General features: G+C 57.6%; 1 protein-coding gene across 3 annotated transcripts in view; it reads right to left on the bottom strand.

The window, feature by feature from the left end:
• The window catches only part of WT1 (WT1 transcription factor), a 36,675-nt gene extending 18,933 nt beyond the window's left edge, over positions 1–17,742 (bottom strand). For all 3 annotated transcript variants that reach the window (XM_059475274.1, XM_059475273.1, XM_059475275.1), the window contains exons 1-4: positions 17,212–17,742; positions 12,591–12,713; positions 12,408–12,510; positions 5,730–5,807 (exon numbers count right to left, since the gene is read on the bottom strand). In XM_059475274.1, coding sequence (XP_059331257.1) covers positions 5,730–5,807; positions 12,408–12,510; positions 12,591–12,713; positions 17,212–17,602 — 695 coding nt within the window. In that variant the 5' untranslated portion in view covers positions 17,603–17,742. The remainder of the gene's footprint in view (positions 1–5,729; positions 5,808–12,407; positions 12,511–12,590; positions 12,714–17,211) is intronic.
• Positions 17,743–18,358: the final 616 nt, after the last annotated feature.

The raw sequence follows: 18,358 nt of genomic DNA, 5'->3' as shown, positions 1-18,358 counted from the left end.
CAAGCTGCAATTTCTCTCTCACACCATTTTTACTTTGTAAAACTGAAATTGCCTGTCCAATGTATAAAGCAGCTACAGCTTAATCTGAAGAGTTAAGCTTTTTATTGTTATTTCATAAACCAAAAAAGGGAAGCTTTAGGACACACTGAAGGGAGCTAGAAAATTTCAGATGAAACGTGAATACACATTGATTCATGAGATTCAGACTTGGAAGAATTAAAAAAAAAAGCCAGAAAGCAAGATTACATAAAACAGGCACCACATTAAGCTTCAATTTAATTGTGTTTCACTGCAGGAACAGGAATTTTAGGGTTTAGAAACAGAGCCAAAAATGAGGCAAAGTGAGGGTGTGGGCTAGTCTCGTTGATAACAGAACATAAAGGAAGAGAAGTAGAGTTAATTCCTTCTGCTAAAATATTTACCATCCTAGCACCCTGGGAAAAACATGTATGGAGACAGAAAAAGATCCTTATTAGTTATATAGAAGGTCCTGTTTCTGCCTGGTTTTTGTCTGATGCTATTATGGAGGGTGGAGTATGAAGCTGCATTTTTATCTGCCCTTTTCAAGGCAAAGGAATATTAAAAAATGCAGTTTCACAGATTTGAGCCCTTCTGCCATCCTCAGTGGGAGAGTCAGCTGCCTAATGAAAGGAAGGCTCCGAATTTTCAGGGGATCTTTGTGTTTCTTTGGTTTGGGATTTTTTACCACAGACCTGATTGGAATCGGGATTTCACCAAACCCTTCCCTTCAGGACAAGACTGGTGGGAAAGGATAAATTCCATGTTACTGGAGGTTATTGCTCATTTTCAGCTCATCTTGACTGCAGAACTGAACCCAAGTTTCACACTTCCAAATTTTACTAATAATACCACCAAAGCTAAACAGAAAAGCCTTTACAAACCACTCCTAAACAAGAAAGGTTTTCCCTGCCTTGCTTAAGATGTGGTTTTAATAGTGTTCTACAGAGATCATACCAAATATTCCTTACAGGGAGCCTGAGAAAACAGCAATAAACACCAATTTCCATGGAACATGCTGAGTGTTTAACATCCAAGCAAAACCAAAAGAGGAAAACCAAAATGTTGTCTGGTTCTATGCCTGATTTCAGATGACTGCTAGAAATTTGGATCAAAGCTTTTTACTCGAGCAGCTGAAGAGAAAATTACATGGAGTCTTGCTGTTGGGAATGTAGCTACACTTCTTTTCTACCATGCTGTATCACTTTCTGCTTGATATCAGTTATTTCCATATCATTTTTACACTTAACTCATCAAAATATAAAGGAGGGGTTTATTCCCTGAGATCTTCCTCTAGAACTGCTGTGGAAGGAAGCAGCGCTTTTCATATTGGACAAATTAAAAAGCAACACAAAAATATGAAAGAGAAACCAATGGCAAAAGTGTCCACTAATGTGGAACACTAATTTTGAGATGTCTGAGACCCACTGACTTTCCTGCAACAGAATAAATCTGATCCCAGCAGCTCCAAACCAAATACCACAAACGAGGAACAAATCGTCAGCAAACAGTGGTGCCAAAGGGCAGCAGATGGAAAAGGCTGCAGCCATGAGTTCTGGGGGTTTCTGCTCACTGACAAACCAAAAGGATGTCTGATGGCCCAGGATGGCCTTCCCTCTGCCAAGAGCTGCCCCTTGAGAAGAAGACAAGCCACTGCTGCTCCCATGCAGTCCAAGTGACCTGAATCTGCATTTTAGATTTCCACTTGGGTCATGAATTCCAAATTGATTGTGCTCTGATTGAGCTCTCCCCTTCCCCTGCCAGCCCATCACAGTGCTCTACTCTGGCAGAACACAACGTCTCAGCCCACCTCAGGTGTCTCAGGCAACATCTCAGCCCACCTCAGGTGTCTCAGGCAACATCTCAGCCCACCTCAGGTGTCTCAGACAACATCTCAGCCCACCTCAGGTGTCTCAGACAACATCTCAGCTCACCTCAGGTGTCTCAGACATCTCAGCCCACCTCAGGTGTCTCAGACAACATCTCAGCTCACCTCAGGTGTCTCAGACAACATCTCAGCCCACCTCAGGTGTCTCAGACATCTCAGCCCACCTCAGGTGTCTCAGACAACATCTCAGCTCACCTCAGGTGTCTCAGACAACATCTCAGCCCACCTCAGGTGTCTCAGACAACATCTCAGCCCACCTCAGGTGTCTCTCTTCACCATCCAGAAATGTCTGGCCAGGATCTCTGCTCCACACCTTTCACTGCCCACCTCTGCCTTTCTCTCAGGCCGTGCCTTCCACAAATTCCTGATGCTTACCCCCACTGAAAGCACTCAGACCAAACTCCACTCATACACAGAAACTTCCTGCTCTCAGTTCCAACATCCAACATTAAAATATCCATGAATGAAAAATAATTTTCCATGGCCCTAAAGCCAGAGGCTGCAGCAGGCTCTGAGCAGATAAAATCATTCAAGAGTTCAGGTGCCAGGCTCCTGCTGCTGCTGACACACAAGTCCATAAACTTGCAACTCAACAGGAATGATTTTCACAATCAGCTTCGGCCACCTGACAGTGTTCTTTGCCCAGTTTCAAACTTTTAATTCTGGAGCTGATCCCTCAAATATTGGCTCTTTACAAGAGCTAGAACCAGGATGCTGTCAGATAAACTGCTAAACAACTTCAGCACAGAAACTGCCAACTAACTCCACCTAAACTGCACTGCAAAAGCTTCATTTCAGTCTGTTAAACTCATGTTAAACAGGAACCCAGAAAAGCAAGCTACTGACCTGGTCTGCTGTCAAGTATAAAGTGTGTGACCCACAAGCTTTTTGTAACTGTAGAGCTCTCTAACTGTTTGCAGAACTTACTGGCAACGTTTTCTTCCTTCTTAGAATGTGCAAAAGTCTCACTGAAGCCAGGAAGAAGTGCTGGGGAGAACTGAAGGCAAGGAGCTAAACAGGACTGTCATCGTTGGACAGAATCTAGAAGCTCCATATTTCAACAGGAAGATTGACTCCAAAATTCTTAAATTACAACTAGGAGATTGAGAAAAGCATCTGAAACACTAAACGCCTGGGAATCACTTATGAACAGTTCATATATTTTAAAGATGTAAATCTTGGGAAGAATACCTTATGTTCATGGCAACTGAGATTGGAGGTACTGTGTATTGTAACTCTCAGCCAGAAAAGACAGATAACTATTTTGGCTCATATTACCAGTGATGAGGCTATGTCTAGAACTGATTTTCCACAGATTCTACAATCTTGGCCTATACCAAAACTTTCAGCTTTGTTTTACCATAGATCATTCATCTTGATTCTTTCCCCCTTTTCATGCATCCTAGGTCACATACTTTACACTGCTAACAGTCTGACTGCTGGACAAGTAAGAAGCCATTTATTTTGTTCAGTACTCCTTTAATATTTCTATTGTGACTTTTTATTTTTTTTCACTGAGTTCCCCAAAGAATAACCTCTTCCTTGCTTTAATAACTTGGACCTGGGTCAAGGTTGATGTGTTTCTCCATTTTGCAGGATATTTTCTTCAGAAGAGACAAAACAGTGTCTAATATTGCAATGACTGATCTTTAAAGGCTCCAGTTTCAAGAGGAAACCAAAAAGACTTATAAAAGAAAAGTAGGAAATAACCTTTAAAAAGAGGGGATAGGCAGCAAAGACGGCGAACTGTGCACAAGTGTAGAATTTGGGGATCTTCTCTAACCAGAAAAAAAAAACCTCCTTGATGGATTTCTCCAGGTTCAGCTCTCTTGCTCACCTCAATACAGACAGTTTGGATTTTGAGATCTTCTCTAACCAGAACAAACCTCCTCGATGGATTTCTTCAGGCTCAGCTCCCTTGCTCACCTCAATACAGTTTACTACACTATCCCTCTAACCTTCAAACACCACTGCTTTAGGAGCTACAAGGAGACCCACAATATTTTTTTTCCTTTATCGCAGTACAGCAGCGTACACAAAGTCCATCTTGAACAAGACTTCCACATCTATGGGTGAAAGCACAGATCTGTGCAGGCTTTTATCAGCCTCTGCTGATAAAGAGAGGCTGCACACCTTGGACACTGAGAACACCCCAACACCTCCTTCAGCGGGGGAGTGCGCAGAGCGGGTTATCTGCTCGGAGCAGTGAATTATCCGCTCTGAGCACAACGCCTTTCCCTTGGCCGACACCAAAAGGCGGCTCTGCCGCTCACGGCCGCACCGAGGTGAGGATGCGGCAGCGCTGCAGCCCCGCTGCTCCGCCGGGGATGGGAGCCCCGGAGCGCTGCCCGCCGCCCCGGCGGGGCCCCGCGGCGCCTCGGAGCCTTCCTGGCGGGGCGGGCGCAGGAAGCGCCGGGGGAGGCGGGCCGGAGCCTCTTCCCGGCAGGTGGGAGGGCGACAATGGCCGGGAGGAAGGAAAAGGGAGCCGGCCGGGCCGGGACACAGGACGCGGGGCCTGGCGGAGGCAGGGAAAGGGAAGAGGGATGCTAGGAAGGGGCGGCAGCTCAAGGAGCGGAGCGCCAAGTGGCCACGGCTGCGGGAGGGGCCCGGGCACCGGGACAGGGCACTGCCCTGCCCTGCCCTGCCGTGCCCGGTGCCACCGGAGCCCCACACACCCAGAGCTGCGGGCACTGCCCTGCCCTGCCCTGCCCGGTGCCACCGGAGCCCCACACACCCAGAGCTGCGGGCACTGCCCTGCCCTGCCCTGCCCTGCCCGGTGCCACCGGAGCCCGGCACACCCAGAGCTGCGGGCACTGCCCTGCCCTGCCCTGCCCTGCCCTGCCGTGCCCGGTGCCACCGGAGCCCGGCACACCCAGAGCTGCGGGCACTGCCCTGCCCTGCCCTGCCCGGTGCCACCGGAGCCCCACACACCCAGAGCTGCGGGCACTGCCCTGCCCTGCCCTGCCCGGTGCCACCGGAGCCCGGCACACCCAGAGCTGCGGGCACTGCCCTGCCCTGCCCTGCCCGGTGCCACCGGAGCCCCACACACCCAGAGCTGCGGACACTGCCCTGCCCTGCCCTGCCCGGTGCCACCGGAGCCCCACACACCCAGAGCTGCGGGCACTGCCCTGCCCTGCCCTGCCCTGCCCTGCCCGGTGCCACCGGAGCCCCACACACCCAGAGCTGCGGGCACTGCCCTGCCCTGCCCTGCCCTGCCCTGCCCTGCCCGGTGCCACCGGAGCCCCACACACCCAGAGCTGCGGGCACTGCCCTGCCCTGCCCTGCCCGGTGCCACCGGAGCCCCACACACCCAGAGCTGCGGGCACTGCCCTGCCCTGCCCTGCCCGGTGCCACCGGAGCCCGGCACACCCAGAGCTGCGGACACTGCCCTGCCCTGCCCTGCCCGGTGCCACCGGAGCCCCACACACCCAGAGCTGCGGGCACTGCCCTGCCCTGCCCTGCCCTGCCCTGCCCGGTGCCACCGGAGCCCCACACACCCAGAGCTGCGGGCACTGCCCTGCCCTGCCCTGCCCGGTGCCACCGGAGCCCGGCACACCCAGAGCTGCGGGCACTGCCCTGCCCTGCCCTGCCCGGTGCCACCGGAGCCCGGCACACCCAGAGCTGCGGGCACGGCCTCTGCTCAGGCTGGGGCAAGGATCATCAGAAACACGCCAATGTGATGAGCCACTCTCAGGACCGGACAGTATTTTTTTTTTTTCTTTTTTTCCCGTACAATTTTTCGAATTCAAAAATCCAAGATGAAGTTAGCTCAGCGATGCAGCTTCACTAGGGCAACAGGTTAGGAGAGAACAGAGCTCCTTACCCTTTCAGTGTGGATCCCAGGTTCATTTGGTTCCATGTCATGCATTCAAGCTGTGAGGTCATCTGGTACAAGTTGTCGCTGTTGTGAAAAGATGTAGGGTTAGGACTAAAATTGCAGCTATCAAATAAAAACCAAAACATCAGAATGTCAACGATTTCTTTGTTATTTGTTCTAAGTATATAACAGTAGAAAGTGAATTTGTTTTATATGATCCCTTTTTTCGATGCATTACGAATTTTTAAAAATAAAATTAAACAAAATAAAAGAAACTCTGTGGCTCGAAAAGACATTTAAAATCTGCTAGCCTGACACTTTGTAAAGAGCTGGAAATCAAAACATAAAACTTTTTCCTTCCCGAAAAATAATATCCGATATTGATACGTCGAAATGAATTAAACGAATACAAGCAGCGCGGCGGGGTAACGCAAAGGATTATTTGTTTTAAAAACTCAAATCTGTTAACTGTTTTAACCAGGAGTGTGAGAGACCACGTGGGTAACGGAGTGAAACAGCTATCGTGACTCGTGATGGATGTTGCTACACAGAGGGGCTTGACAAGCGGGAGAAAAATGGAGTGGCTGAGCGATAAGCGGAGCTGAGCGCTGGGGCCGGCACACACCGCGGGCAGCCGGGATGCAGGGCGCCTTGTCCCGCTCTTTCCCCGCCGGCACACACTGCGGGATGCAGGGCGCCTTGTCCCGCTATTTCCCCGCCGGCACACACCGCGGGATGCAGGGCGCCTTGCCCCGCTATTTCCCGGCCGGCACACACTGGGGGCAGCCGGGATGCAGGGCGCCTTGCCCCGCTCTTTCTTTCCCGGCCGGCACACACCGCGGGCAGCCGGGATGCAGGGCGCCTTATCCCGCTATTTCTTTCCAGGCCGGCACACACCGCGGGATGCAGGGCGCCTTGTCCCGCTCTTTCTTTCCCGGCCGGCACACACTGCGGGATGCAGGGCGCCTTGCCCCGCTCTTTCCCAGCCGGCACACACCGCGGGATGCAGGGCGCCTTGCCCCGCTCTTTCCCAGCCGGCACACACCGCGGGCAGCCGGGATGCAGGGCGCCTTGCCCCGCTCTTTCCCGGCCGGCACACACTGGGGGCAGCCGGGATGCAGGGCGCCTTGCCCCGCTCTTTCTTTCCCGGCCGGCACACACCGCGGGATGCAGGGCGCCTTGTCCCGCTCTTTCCAGACCGGCACACACCGCGGGCAGCCGGGATGCAGGGCGCCTTGTCCCGCTCTTTCCCGGCCGGCACACACCGCGGGCAGCCGGGATGCAGCCGCGCCTTGCCCCGCTCTTTCCAGACCGGCACACACCGCGGGCAGCCGGGATGCAGGGCGCCTTGTCCCGCTCTTTCCCGGCCGGCACACACCGCGGGCAGCCGGGATGCAGCCGCGCCTTGCCCCGCTCTTTCCAGACCGGCACACACTGGGGGCAGCCGGGATGCAGGGCGCCTTGTCCCGCTCTTTCCAGGCCGGCACACACCGCGGGCAGCCGGGATGCAGGGCGCCTTGTCCCGCTCTTTCCCGGCCGGCACACACCGCGGGCAGCCGGGACGCAGCCGCGCCTTGTCCCGCTCTTTCCAGACCGGCACACACCGCGGGCAGCCGGGACGCAGCCGCGCCTTGTCCCGCTCCGCTCCCCGCTCCTCTCCCCGTTCCCCGCTCCCCGCCCGGAGCAGCGAGCGGCACGGAGCCCCGGCAGCGCTCTCCCCACTCTCCCCGCAGGGCCAAGGAAGTGCTGCAGGCTCTCCCTGCAGGACAGGTCCCCACGGGGCCGCGAAGCTCCCCCGGGCCAAGCTCTCCCCGGCCCCTCCGGTGATTGATGCCCGGCACCGCCGCTCACAATAAACGCAAGTCTCCCCGCTGATTAATTACACCTAAATTCGCTGGGTTTACGGCGTGAATTTATATCCTTTTTTCTCTTTTTCCTTTTTAAATTTTTTTTAACTTCGTGGCAGGTAGAAGCGACCTAAAAAAGCCAGAATCCAGTGGGAAGCTTTTGCATATAAAAACAAATTAAGTGACTTCAATCTCGAAGTATGCGTAATATCATTTGTCAGTATCACTGGACACTATTATTCATTAGTGTGTCTGAAGTGCTATTATGCTACTACAATGTCCTGCATATCAGCTCAGGAATTGTTAAACTCTCCTGCAGTTTCCCCATTTGCAATAGCAGTCCGTGCTGGTCTGTGCCAACTACGTTTTGCAATTCCACGAATTCTTCCTGTAATGCTGCTGTAATTAATTCCTCCAGGACCCTGATTTTTATTAGAAGTGCCCGCCCGATGCATTTACAGCAGGAGATTTCCCTTTAACTTTCTTTCCCTTGACAGTTCATTTATAAGAGCCTCCCCCACAATATCCACTTTTTTTTTTTTTTTTTCCCCTCCTTTGCTTTTTCATAAAGCAATACACTTATTCATCTTGTCACAGCGCTGGGCCACTGTGTTCCGTGCCGCCCTCGGGTGACGGTGTCCGGGACGAGGCGCCCCGGTGCCGCCGCAGCTCTCCCGGTGCCCGCCCGGCCAAAGGCGCTGCCCGAGCCCCGTTCCCGGCTCTGCGGCGGCGGCCGCGGCTCCCCGGCGGAGCCCGAGCCGGTTCCAGCCTGGCAAGGGAGCCCGGAGCGGCTGTGGGGCAGGCTGGACGTGGTGGGAAGCGCTGGGAGCAGCGCTCCGCTGTCCGCGCTAATCGCCGCTCTGTCCGCCCCGTTTGGGGTCTCCCGAGCGGGGAGACACCCCCGGCCCTCGCCCCCTCCTTGTCCTCCCACTGGAGCCGGGGGCTGAGTGAGGGAGGAGCAGGTGCCGGCCTGGCCCGGACCCCACAGCAGCCCGGGCGGGGTCTGGGTAGGGTCCCCAAATCCATTGCACCCCCCGGGTGAGCCGAGCCCCCTCCGCGAGCGGGGTCTGAGCCATGCCTGCAGCCGGCAGCGAACGAGGGGAGGCATTTCTGTGCTGAGCCACGGAGCTGCGAGGTTCCCATCTCGAACAATTCCCATTCTCCCATGTCCGGAATTGCCGGAGCTTTGGTTAAAGCACCGCGGGGCTTCGCGCCCCTTAACCCGGAGATAAGAACGTCCCGGTCGGATTAAACACCTCACACCTGACATGCGAGAGACAACAGGACATCCCTAACGCCATTTACGCCTCGCCGCGGTTTATTATCGACGGTACCGTGAGATGATCTCATGGAACCAACAGCTCCGCTCAGAATCTCGGCTTTGGATGGGGTTTGAATGGGGAGGAGGAAAGCGAGGGCTCCAGGGATTTGCCTGCGCTGATTCCAATCTGAATCCTTGGCCCTTCGAGCGGCCACAAAGAAGACACTAAAAATAACTTATTTTCATTACAAAGATGCTTTTAAAGAGAAACGAGAGGAAGGGGGGGGGGGGGGGGAACATTTCTACAGCGGGGATTAATGTAAGTTGGAGTGGAATAAAAGGAAGTCAACGCTGAGCAAAAAGGGAACTTAAAAGGAAACCAGTAGTAGATCATATAGAGTTTGTTTTGGCCTGCACTGCAGTATTACCGAGTTCTTGACCTCTGCACAGAAAGAGCTATAATCTGAACCGAGCCTCCTCCACTTTTAAAGTCTTTGCAAGTGTGACTCACAGTAAATTTTCAACATCCAGCATGTTTACTACATGAAACAGCGCGAGGTAGAAAAGTTCGCATCACCGTTTGTGACGGAGCCACAAAGCCCTGCCTGAGATCTGCGCGGCTTTGTCACCCGCGTCCAGCCCGGCCACGGGCCGGGCCATAAACACAGAGCGAGCAGTGGCCGGGGCGAGAGATTTCACGGATCGTTTTGCTTCCAGCCTAAGAATTACGATGGTTCAACCATTTCTTTCTTGCTGAGAGAGGGCGAGGCGCTTGAGCCCCGAGTGTCCCCGCACTGCCGACGGGCGGGACCCGGCTGCCCTCGGCGCTGCTTCCCGCGGCTCGGGCTGGGGCCGGGAGGGTCCCTCGCACCCAGCTGGAGAGATGGCCACGAGGGAGAAGCCAGAGCATCACGCGGAGGTGTCTCCCTCCGCATCCTCTCCCTCTGCTCTCTGCCTCCCCCTCCGCCCCCCGAAGCATCACCCCTCGGGCCTTGCTGGTCCAAAATTGGGGTGGCCGTCCCTGCGAGGCGCTGCAAGAAGGAGCGGAGCCGCAGCCCTGGCTGGGGTGAGAGGGCGAGGGACCCCAAACCAGCGCTGTTCGGGCGTCCCGAAAGACGCAGAGAGGAGGCGGTGCCGGGGAACGGCGGCCGCCGCATCCCGCCGGGGGCAGAGGCAGCGCCACCTCCCATTCCCCACCTCGTATCCTCCAGCACATCCCACCCCTCTCCACTGCCAAAGGCGGACGGGAGCGCCTGTTGTCCCCAGGCAGTGTGGGGACGGACAAACCCCCATTCCGGGCTGAGCCCCATCCCCTGAGCGCTCTCGGAGTGGGCAGGCTCGCCAGCCCCGGTGCTTGGATGCGGCCACCGAGCAATCACTTGACAAAGCAGAGCTGTCGAGCTTGACCTGAACTGCGAAAAGCAAAAGAAATCTTCAAGAAGGAGGCGCGGGATAAATACGGTCTTGGAAAAAAAAAAAAAAAAGTCACGATTTTGCCAAATCAAGATAAATGCTTAAGGACAGTGCGGTCGTTTTCAGGGCGTTGGCCATGCGGAAAGGAGTCCCGACCGTTTCTGTGCCGCAACGACCCATCCGCTTTCCGGGCCACATTTTCCCGGCGGGTTTGGATGTGTTCAATGCGGGACAAGCGGAGGCCGTGCCGAGCTCAGCCACCTGTGCGGGCCCCGCTGCGGGAGCAGCCTGGGGGCTGCTCCCTGAACCTGACCATGAACGTAAGCTTCTTTGACCAATTCTCAAGTCCATCCTTCCTAGGAATCCCACTAATCCTCATCTCAATAACATTCCCAGCCCTTCTACTACCGTCCCTGGACAACCGGGGCTGCCCTCGACAGTGGAGCAAGCGCTGCCTCGCTCACACCCCCACGCACCAGTATTGGCTCCTGAGAGGTTTAAAGGCTTAAATCCTTATCTCACTGGAGTGAGCCGTAAACCTCCCAGCGAGCGGGGCAGGATCAAGGCTGACGTCGGGAGGAACTCGGTCCCCGTGGCGCAGCGCTGGGAGGGAGGTGGCAGCGTTAGGGAGGCGACCTCCGCTCACCCCTGCCCCAGCGGAGGCACATGCAAGAGAGAGCTCTCGACGCTATCAGCGTTCCCCTATCGCGTTCACACCTGCAGGCGCTGCCGCTTCCAGGAGCGGGGCGAGGGCGAGCCCCGGGGCCCGGGGGGACCGGGGAAGGGGGCGCTGCCCGTGGAGCTGCCCTCCCCAAGCCTCCTCCGAAGCATATTTATAGATTTCCCTGCGCGGCTCGCAATCTCTGTCCCTTCAGCGCAGGAGTTCGCCCCGCCAATTATTCTGCAAGCTAATCTCCCTGGATAGGCTTCTTTCCTTCCTTCATTACCTCATTCCCTCCTTCCCTTGACGTCAACTCACGTTCATTAGCGAAGTGGCTTCTGGAAGTGACAGAATTTTGTTGTCTCACGTCCAGTGTCGATTAATGTGAGGTGATAGAAGTGGCCTACAAGAGGAGCCGCCGGCGGCTTCCTTCGCAGAGGCGCACATTGTTTTGTGTGCGAGAGTTACTTAGCAACTCCGAGATACGGGACTGGCTCCAAGTTCACAAAAAGTTGAGGAATAAATTTTTGGGGAACTTCTTTCACTCACTAAACACGTTGTAAAACTCCAACGCCCAGCCCCCACTTCAGACCCAACAAAACAAAAAACCGACGGGGAAGCCGCGCTTGCCACGGGCCCGTCTGTTGGCAAAGACATCTCATTGCTCGCGGCAAAGTTCCAGACGCACCTTTCTCCCAGCAAGGAAATCCCATAGGTTTATTGCCCCGATTTCAATAAATAACCTCCCTGCAGGCCGGCTCCCACCCCTCCTGGGAGCCATCGGCACGGCTCTTGGCCCGCAGGACGAAACTCTCGGTCGGAGCTGCGTTTTGGTTGCCTGCACCGCGCTGTGCCCATGGCTGCTGCTCCCCAGCCAGCACTCGGCCACCTTCCCGGCCTCGGGAAGGGCAAACCCCAAATTCATCGGGCCCGGGGAGTGCTCCCGTTTCCCCGCTCCCGGCACCTGCAGCGGGGATGCTCTGCCGGCCGGCGGGGAAACCTGCGGGACACAGCGGGGCCCGCCACGGAGGGCGCGGCATCCTTTTTTCGTTTTGTGCGGGTTTGGGGATACCGATTTTCTGGGGGTATTTTTGTTGGTTTCTTTGGTTTTGTTAGCTTTTTGCTTGTTTGTTTGTTTGGGGCGGTTTTGCCTTGGTACGGTTTGGTTTTTTTGACGTGTGGATCTGCTTTTTTGGGGTTTGGTTCTTATTGGTGGGTTGGGGGGTTTTTTTGGATTTTTTTTTTTTTGGGTTTCTTTGTTTTGGTTTGGTTTTTTGGGGGTGTTTTGGGGTTTTTGTTTTTTTTTTTTTTTTTGGGGGGGGGGTTGTTGGGTTGGTTTTTTTTTTTTTTTTTTTTTTTTTTTTTGAGAAGGGAAGACTAAATCCGTTTCCCAGCATAAAGGAAAAGCTGTTCGAACGGCATGCGGGGGAGAGAGAGCGCGTCCCAGCAGCAACCCGCGCACCAGGAGGAGGGCGAGCCCAGCTCCCCGCCGGCCGAGGTACCTGTTGTAGGGCGTCCGGAGGAGCAGCGCCTGGCTGCCCGTGCAGCTGTCGGTCGGCGTGTGACAGCCGTACACCGGCGGAGGCACCGAGTACTGCTGGTCCCCTGCGGAGAGAGCGGCACTGAGTTAACCCTTGCGGCTCAACGGGGCTCCGTGCCAGGGCTCCTCGGGAGGCAGAAATTACCTAGGGAGGGCTGCTGGCTGATGGGGTCCTCGTGTTTGAAGGAGTGGTTGGTGAACTGAGCGGCGGGGTGGGACGGCGTGTGCCCGTAGCTGGGGGTGCCGTCAAAGGCCACGGTGCTGTAACCTGGCGGAGAGAGCACAGCGGGGTTAGCGGGGTCCCTCCGATCCCCCTGGGGACACACAAGGACAGGCCCGGGCCCCCTGAGCCCCTCTGCCCCCTGTGCCACCGCCCGCACGTCTCTCTCTGTGCGGGCAGAGCCGCGCCGAGCCCGCGGCCGGGCGCGCAAAGTCGGAAGTCTCGTTCGTGTTTAAAGAGAACAGCTCGGTTTCGGTAATAAAAAGGATGTTTTCGTTAATTGTTGCTCGTATTAAAAGTGGAAGATTCCCATCTGCTCGGTGTAGTCATCTGGCGCTTCCAATTTAGAAGTCAGCCTTTAATCTTGCGCGCTTTTTTTTTATTTTGTTAAGGGCGGCTTCCTGAAGAGTCTGCAATAAAGAGGCGGAATATTACGTGCAAAAATAAAACTCCTCCTTTCAGCGAAAATTGCTCTTCCAAAATAATAAACAGCCTATTTTGTTTCCTACACCGAGCAGATTCAGATGGAAAGAGACCACCTCTGCTGACCCCGGGCCGGCACAGAATCGTAAATCAGGTGCTTGGACACCAACTTTCATTAATGACTTGGAGCTGGCTAAACAACTTCAGCTAAAAAAGTAATTACAAAGTAATATTATCTCAGCGGCTTCTCGGCTCATCAGCATTTACCCCGAGAACCAACCTCCTCCGAGAGTCACTCTTAAAAAAAAAAAAAAAAAAAAAAAACCAAAAAAAACAAGACCAAGCAAAACAAAAAACCCCAACCAAAACAAAACAAAAAGTCCGACGCGGGCAGGGGAAAGAAAGCAGAGGGACTACGAGCGCTTTTCTCCGTCACTCTCCTCTCCCTTAACCCGCTTTTTCCAGCTCGGGCATCCCTCACGGACCCGTCTGGATGGGGCGTGTGGCTGGAGAGGGATTTTGGGCTTTTGCCGCTCGAGAGGGAGCACTCGGGGCTGTTTTGGGGCTCCCTTTCGGTGCCGCACGCTCGGCGCTGGGCAGGTCTGCGCTTCAGGAACGATCCGTGATCACAGCGGCTTTCGGAGAGAATGGAACCGAGAGGCAGCAAAGCGATTCGGATGTTGCTTCTCCGTTCTCTTCTCTCCGCGGCCAGGCTGGGGCCAGGGACATTGCGGGACTCCAGAACCCGCGCGGCTGAGCGGGAGGAGCGGAGGAATGAAAATCCTCCAGAAGGCTTTAAAACCTTCACCTTGGCGGCGATTTTCAGTCGGCCCGGAGGCCGCGGGGCTGGGATGGGAGCGGGACCGGCCAGATGTGCCTCGCATCGCTCTGACCCCGGGAGCAGAGCTCCTTTCGCCGGGCAGCGATGACAGGCCGGTACCCAGCGGGCTCCCATCCCACAGCTGCTTCTCGCTCCTTATCTCCTCCCTCAGCCCTCAGGCTAGAGGCTCAGCCTTCACCTCCCTTTCCCCCGTTTCCCTCCGTCTCTTTTTTCGCTTTCAGAAAACACTGACACTTTCTACGTTACTTTTGGCCCGCCACAGAGTTTCGGTGACCTTCAAAACTCAGCTCGGAGCAGGACGAGGTTTTGGCCGCATTTTCCGGTGTTGCCTGACCCAAAGCTTCAGGAATGTGATAAGAAAGTTGAGTTCTGAACCGAGCTGCCGATAGTGAGGTCTCTTTAATTAGGGCGTTATCAGAACTAGGCCTGATTAAAATGTGCTGAAAATAATTGAAAGTTGTACATCTGGTGGAGAACGGGGCCCGCTGGAGGCATCCAGTTGTTGGAGGAGCCCAGCTGGATGAAAGAGGCAGGCAAACGAGAAGAGGGAAATTGGGCAGAGGTTTCAAAGCCTTAGCTTCCTACCCCCCACCCCATCCCATCCCAGACTTGGCAGAAATGTCATCACAGAGCCAAGGTAGCGTCTTTCCCACGGTCGGAGGAGCCTCTGAAGCAAAAAAAAAAAAAAAAAAAAAAGGAGTTCAACCTTGAGGAGAGCCAAAGCAGGAACATTTTATCCATACACGAGGAAAAAAAAAAAAAAAAAAAAAAAAAAAAAAGGGAAAATAAGCAAACACTCTTTGCCGAATTTCTCCTTGCCGTAGGAGCCCTCTCTGTGTCACCGAACACAGCTGCGGCTGAGCCCCAGGTGCCGTGCCTGCCCGAGGAGAGCCCAGCGTGGGCTCCGTGGCTTGGGCCATTACAGGCTCGGTTTCTCCCCGGGCTGGGGAAACCCGCACGCCAGGATGGAGCGGGCTCGCAGCTATTTTTGTCCCTCGCCAACTCGAATTTATCTCCCTCGCCCTTCTCTCCGCTTTCTCGTCCCTATTTCCGCCCAGCGATTATGAATCCCCTGCAAGGTCTAAAATCCTTTCGGCTGTCTTTCGAAATACATCTTTCCCGGTCAGAGTCCCTGTCCCGGCTCCGGGCCGCTCCTCTCCCGTCCCGCAGCTGGAGCTGGGACCCCGCGGGGCTCGCAGCGGCTCCGGGGCCTCGGCAGGGCCGAGCCTCTCCCCAGCTCCAGGGATGCCGCCCATTTTCCCGGCCGGCATCGGCAGCAAGGCCCAGGAACCCCTCTCTGCAGTTTGCTACATGGGGCAGGGGCCGGGAGCCGAGGGCAGCAGCGCGGTGGCACCGGGACCGCGACCCGGTACTGCCCGGGGCAGGTGTGTGCCGAACTGAACAACCCGGGCTCGGTGTGTGCTGAACAACCCCTGCCCGGGGCAGGTGTGTGCCGAACAGCCCCTGCCCGGGGCAGGTGTGTGCCGAACTGAACAACCCGGGCTCGGTGTGTGCCGAACAGCCCCTGCCCGGGGCAGGTGTGCGCCCAACAGCCCCTGCCCGGGGCAGGAGTGTGCCCAACAGCCCCTGCCCGGGGCAGGTGTGTGCCGAACTGAACAACCCGGGCTCGGTGTGTGCTGAACAACCCCTGCCCGGGGCAGGTGTGCGCCGAACAGCCCCTGCCCGGGGCAGGTGTGCGCCGAACTGAACAACCCGGGCTCGGTGTGTGCTGAACAACCCCTGCCCGGGGCAGGTGTGCGCCGAACTGAACAACCCGGGCTCGGTGTGCGCCGAACAACCCCTGCCCGGGGCAGGTGTGTGCCCAACAGCCCCTGCCCGGGGCAGGTGTGTGCCGAACTGAACAACCCGGGCTCGGTGTGTGCCGAACAGCCCCTGCCCGGGGCAGGTGTGCGCCGAACTGAACAACCCGGGCTCGGTGTGTGCTGAACAACCCCTGCCCGGGGCAGGTGTGTGCCCAACAGCCCCTGGCTGGGGCAGGTGTGCGCCGAACAGCCCCTGCCCGGGGCAGGTGTGCGCCGAACAGCCCCTGCCCGGGGCAGGTGTGCGCCGAACTGAACAACCCGGGCTCGGTGTGTGCTGAACAGCCCCTGCCCGGGGCAGGTGTGCGCCCAACAGCCCCTGCCCGGGGTAGGTGTGTGCCCAACAGCCCCTGCCCGGGGCAGGTGTGCGCCGAACAGCCCCTGCCCCTCGATGCAAACATCGCCCGGGCCTCGGCCGCTGCTCTGCCCCTCGCCCCGCAGCCCGAACCCCCCGGGCCCTCCCGGACGGTGTGTCCCAGCCCCTCCGTGGGTACGCGATTGCCCCCGCAGGGCACAGCAACCCCGAGCTGGGTGCGGGGAGCCCCATCTTAGAAGCACAGAGACCCCGGCCCGGGTCATCCCGCTCGGGCGGGGCCCCTCTGGCACTCTCTGCCCATCCCGGTGCCCGGAGGCTCGGCTGCCCCGCTGCCCTCGGCCGGGCAGTGCGGGCCGAGCCCGGCACACCCCGTTCGCTCCGGGGCCAGCTGAACGCCCGAGGGCGAGCGACACCCGAAAGGTCTCTGGCCCCTTTTCCTTTCTCCCTGGCGCGAATGTTTACACTGCGGGCACTGGAAGAAGAAGGATGAGGTCTGCCCCCGGTGCCACACGCGGGTGACCCATTGCCCGGCCGCTCAACCCTCGGGAGCCTCGCAGGGCACCGCGGGCAGTTACGGCACAGCCGCTCCCGCCCGCGGAGATGCGGACAAGAAAGGACGAGGCATCCCCGCTTGAGCATTCCAGCCCGGCAATACTCATCCCTCCCGAGGTTAATTCGACAAGGGGCTTGAAAACAGAGCGCTTTTCGGATTCAGGACGAAGTTTGGAGCTTTACCCCCGCCACCACCCCATCAGCCCCGAGATACGCAGCGGGAATTCTCTCGGGCCGCGGGCCCCGGCTCCATTGCAGGACTTGCGCCGTCTCCGGCCCAAACAAACCTTTGCGAAGGCGAGAGGCTGCTCCAGGCCGGGGAGGGGGCCGGGGGGCTCCAGCCCGCCTGGCAGAGCCCCCGCTGCATCCGCTGCCCCGCAGGAGGGGTGGGGGCCGAGCAACTCCCGGCTCCTAAAGCTCCTAAAGGGAGCGACGTGGCCGCCCCGCAGGGAGGGAAGGGAGGCACGGCGGGGCCGCCTCGCCTAAACCCGGCTCGGACAAACAGCGGGCTCGGGGTTTCCGTCAGGCGCGGCCCTGCGGGGCTGAGCGGGCTCCTCGGGAGCCGCCCCCCGATGCCGGCAGCGCGGCCCTTACCCTGGTTGCGGATGGCTTGCTGGCTCTCCAGGCAGTTGGGCAGGTAGGGCCCGTTGGGGAACATCCGAGCCTGGCCCGAGGGCGGCTGGCTGGGCGGCGGGGCGCCGAAGGGCCCGTAGCGGCAGGCGCCGGCCGTGCCCGTGAACTGGCCGGAGAAGTGGACGGTGAAGGCGCTCAGGTACTGCTCCTCGTGCGGGTCCGACCCGTTCCAGCTCGGCTCCTGCTTGATGAAGGAGTGCGGCCCCAGCGAGCCGTAGGAGGCCCCCGGGGGAAAGTCCAGCACGGGCGCCCACTGCGCCGCGCTGCTCACGGGCATGGTGCAGTTGCTGTTGCCCGGCAGGGAGGGCACGGAGGGCAGCAGCGCGTTCAGGTCTCGCACGTCGGAGCCCATCTGCTCGCAGACCTTCTGCCGGCCGCCGGGCAGCCAGTCTCCCCCCGGGCCGCACTTGTTCCAGGACACCTGGCCCCTGCCCGCCAAGCCGGAGGCCGGCTCCGGCTGCAGGCACCAGGCCGGCGAGCTCAGCCCTTTGGGGGAAGTTTGCTCCGCGACGCAGCTCCCCGGGTCCAGCCCTGCGGGAGCCGGCAGCAGCGACAGGGAAAGGTTGTTCTCCAGGATCGCCTCCGGGCTTGCACCCGCTCGCAGCGCGGCGTGCGTGTGTCTGCGCGTCTGTCTGTCCGTACGAATGTCCGCCCGTCCGAGCTAGGGGGGCACAGCCGCCGCGCACGCCTCACCTCGGATGCCTGCTCGCCCTCAAGTTTGCAAAGCTCAAATAGAGGCGCTTGCAGGGGAGGAGGAGTCAGCCACGCCGATCCTCCATTCACACAACCTCCGCCGAGGGGCTGCCCACAGCCCGCTCTGCTGAACCCGGCCGGAGCAGACGCGCGGGGGGAGGGAGGGGAGGCACGGCCGGGCCGGGGATGGAGGGGGAGAGGCGGCTGGGGGAGAATCTATCTCCCCTACACATCACTCCCACCCTTCTCCTGGTGCAAGCGCCACTAAATCTCGCCCTAACGTCCCTCCGCTTTGGGAGAGGCTGGCGGGAATGTTAGAGGGGTCCAGGTGGCCAGTAAGTGCGTGCTGGCTGACTTCCCCCGCCAGCTCCTTGCGTGTCCGTGGGGATTCCCGAGGGCGGCGAGCCCCAGGCCC

This window comes from Ammospiza nelsoni, chromosome 6 (genome assembly GCF_027579445.1).
Source record: "Ammospiza nelsoni isolate bAmmNel1 chromosome 6, bAmmNel1.pri, whole genome shotgun sequence".
In the NCBI taxonomy this organism is placed as follows: domain Eukaryota; kingdom Metazoa; phylum Chordata; class Aves; order Passeriformes; family Passerellidae; genus Ammospiza; species Ammospiza nelsoni.
The sequence above is the reverse complement of the archived record's forward strand: the minus strand, read 5'-3'. Positions and strand labels throughout refer to the sequence as shown.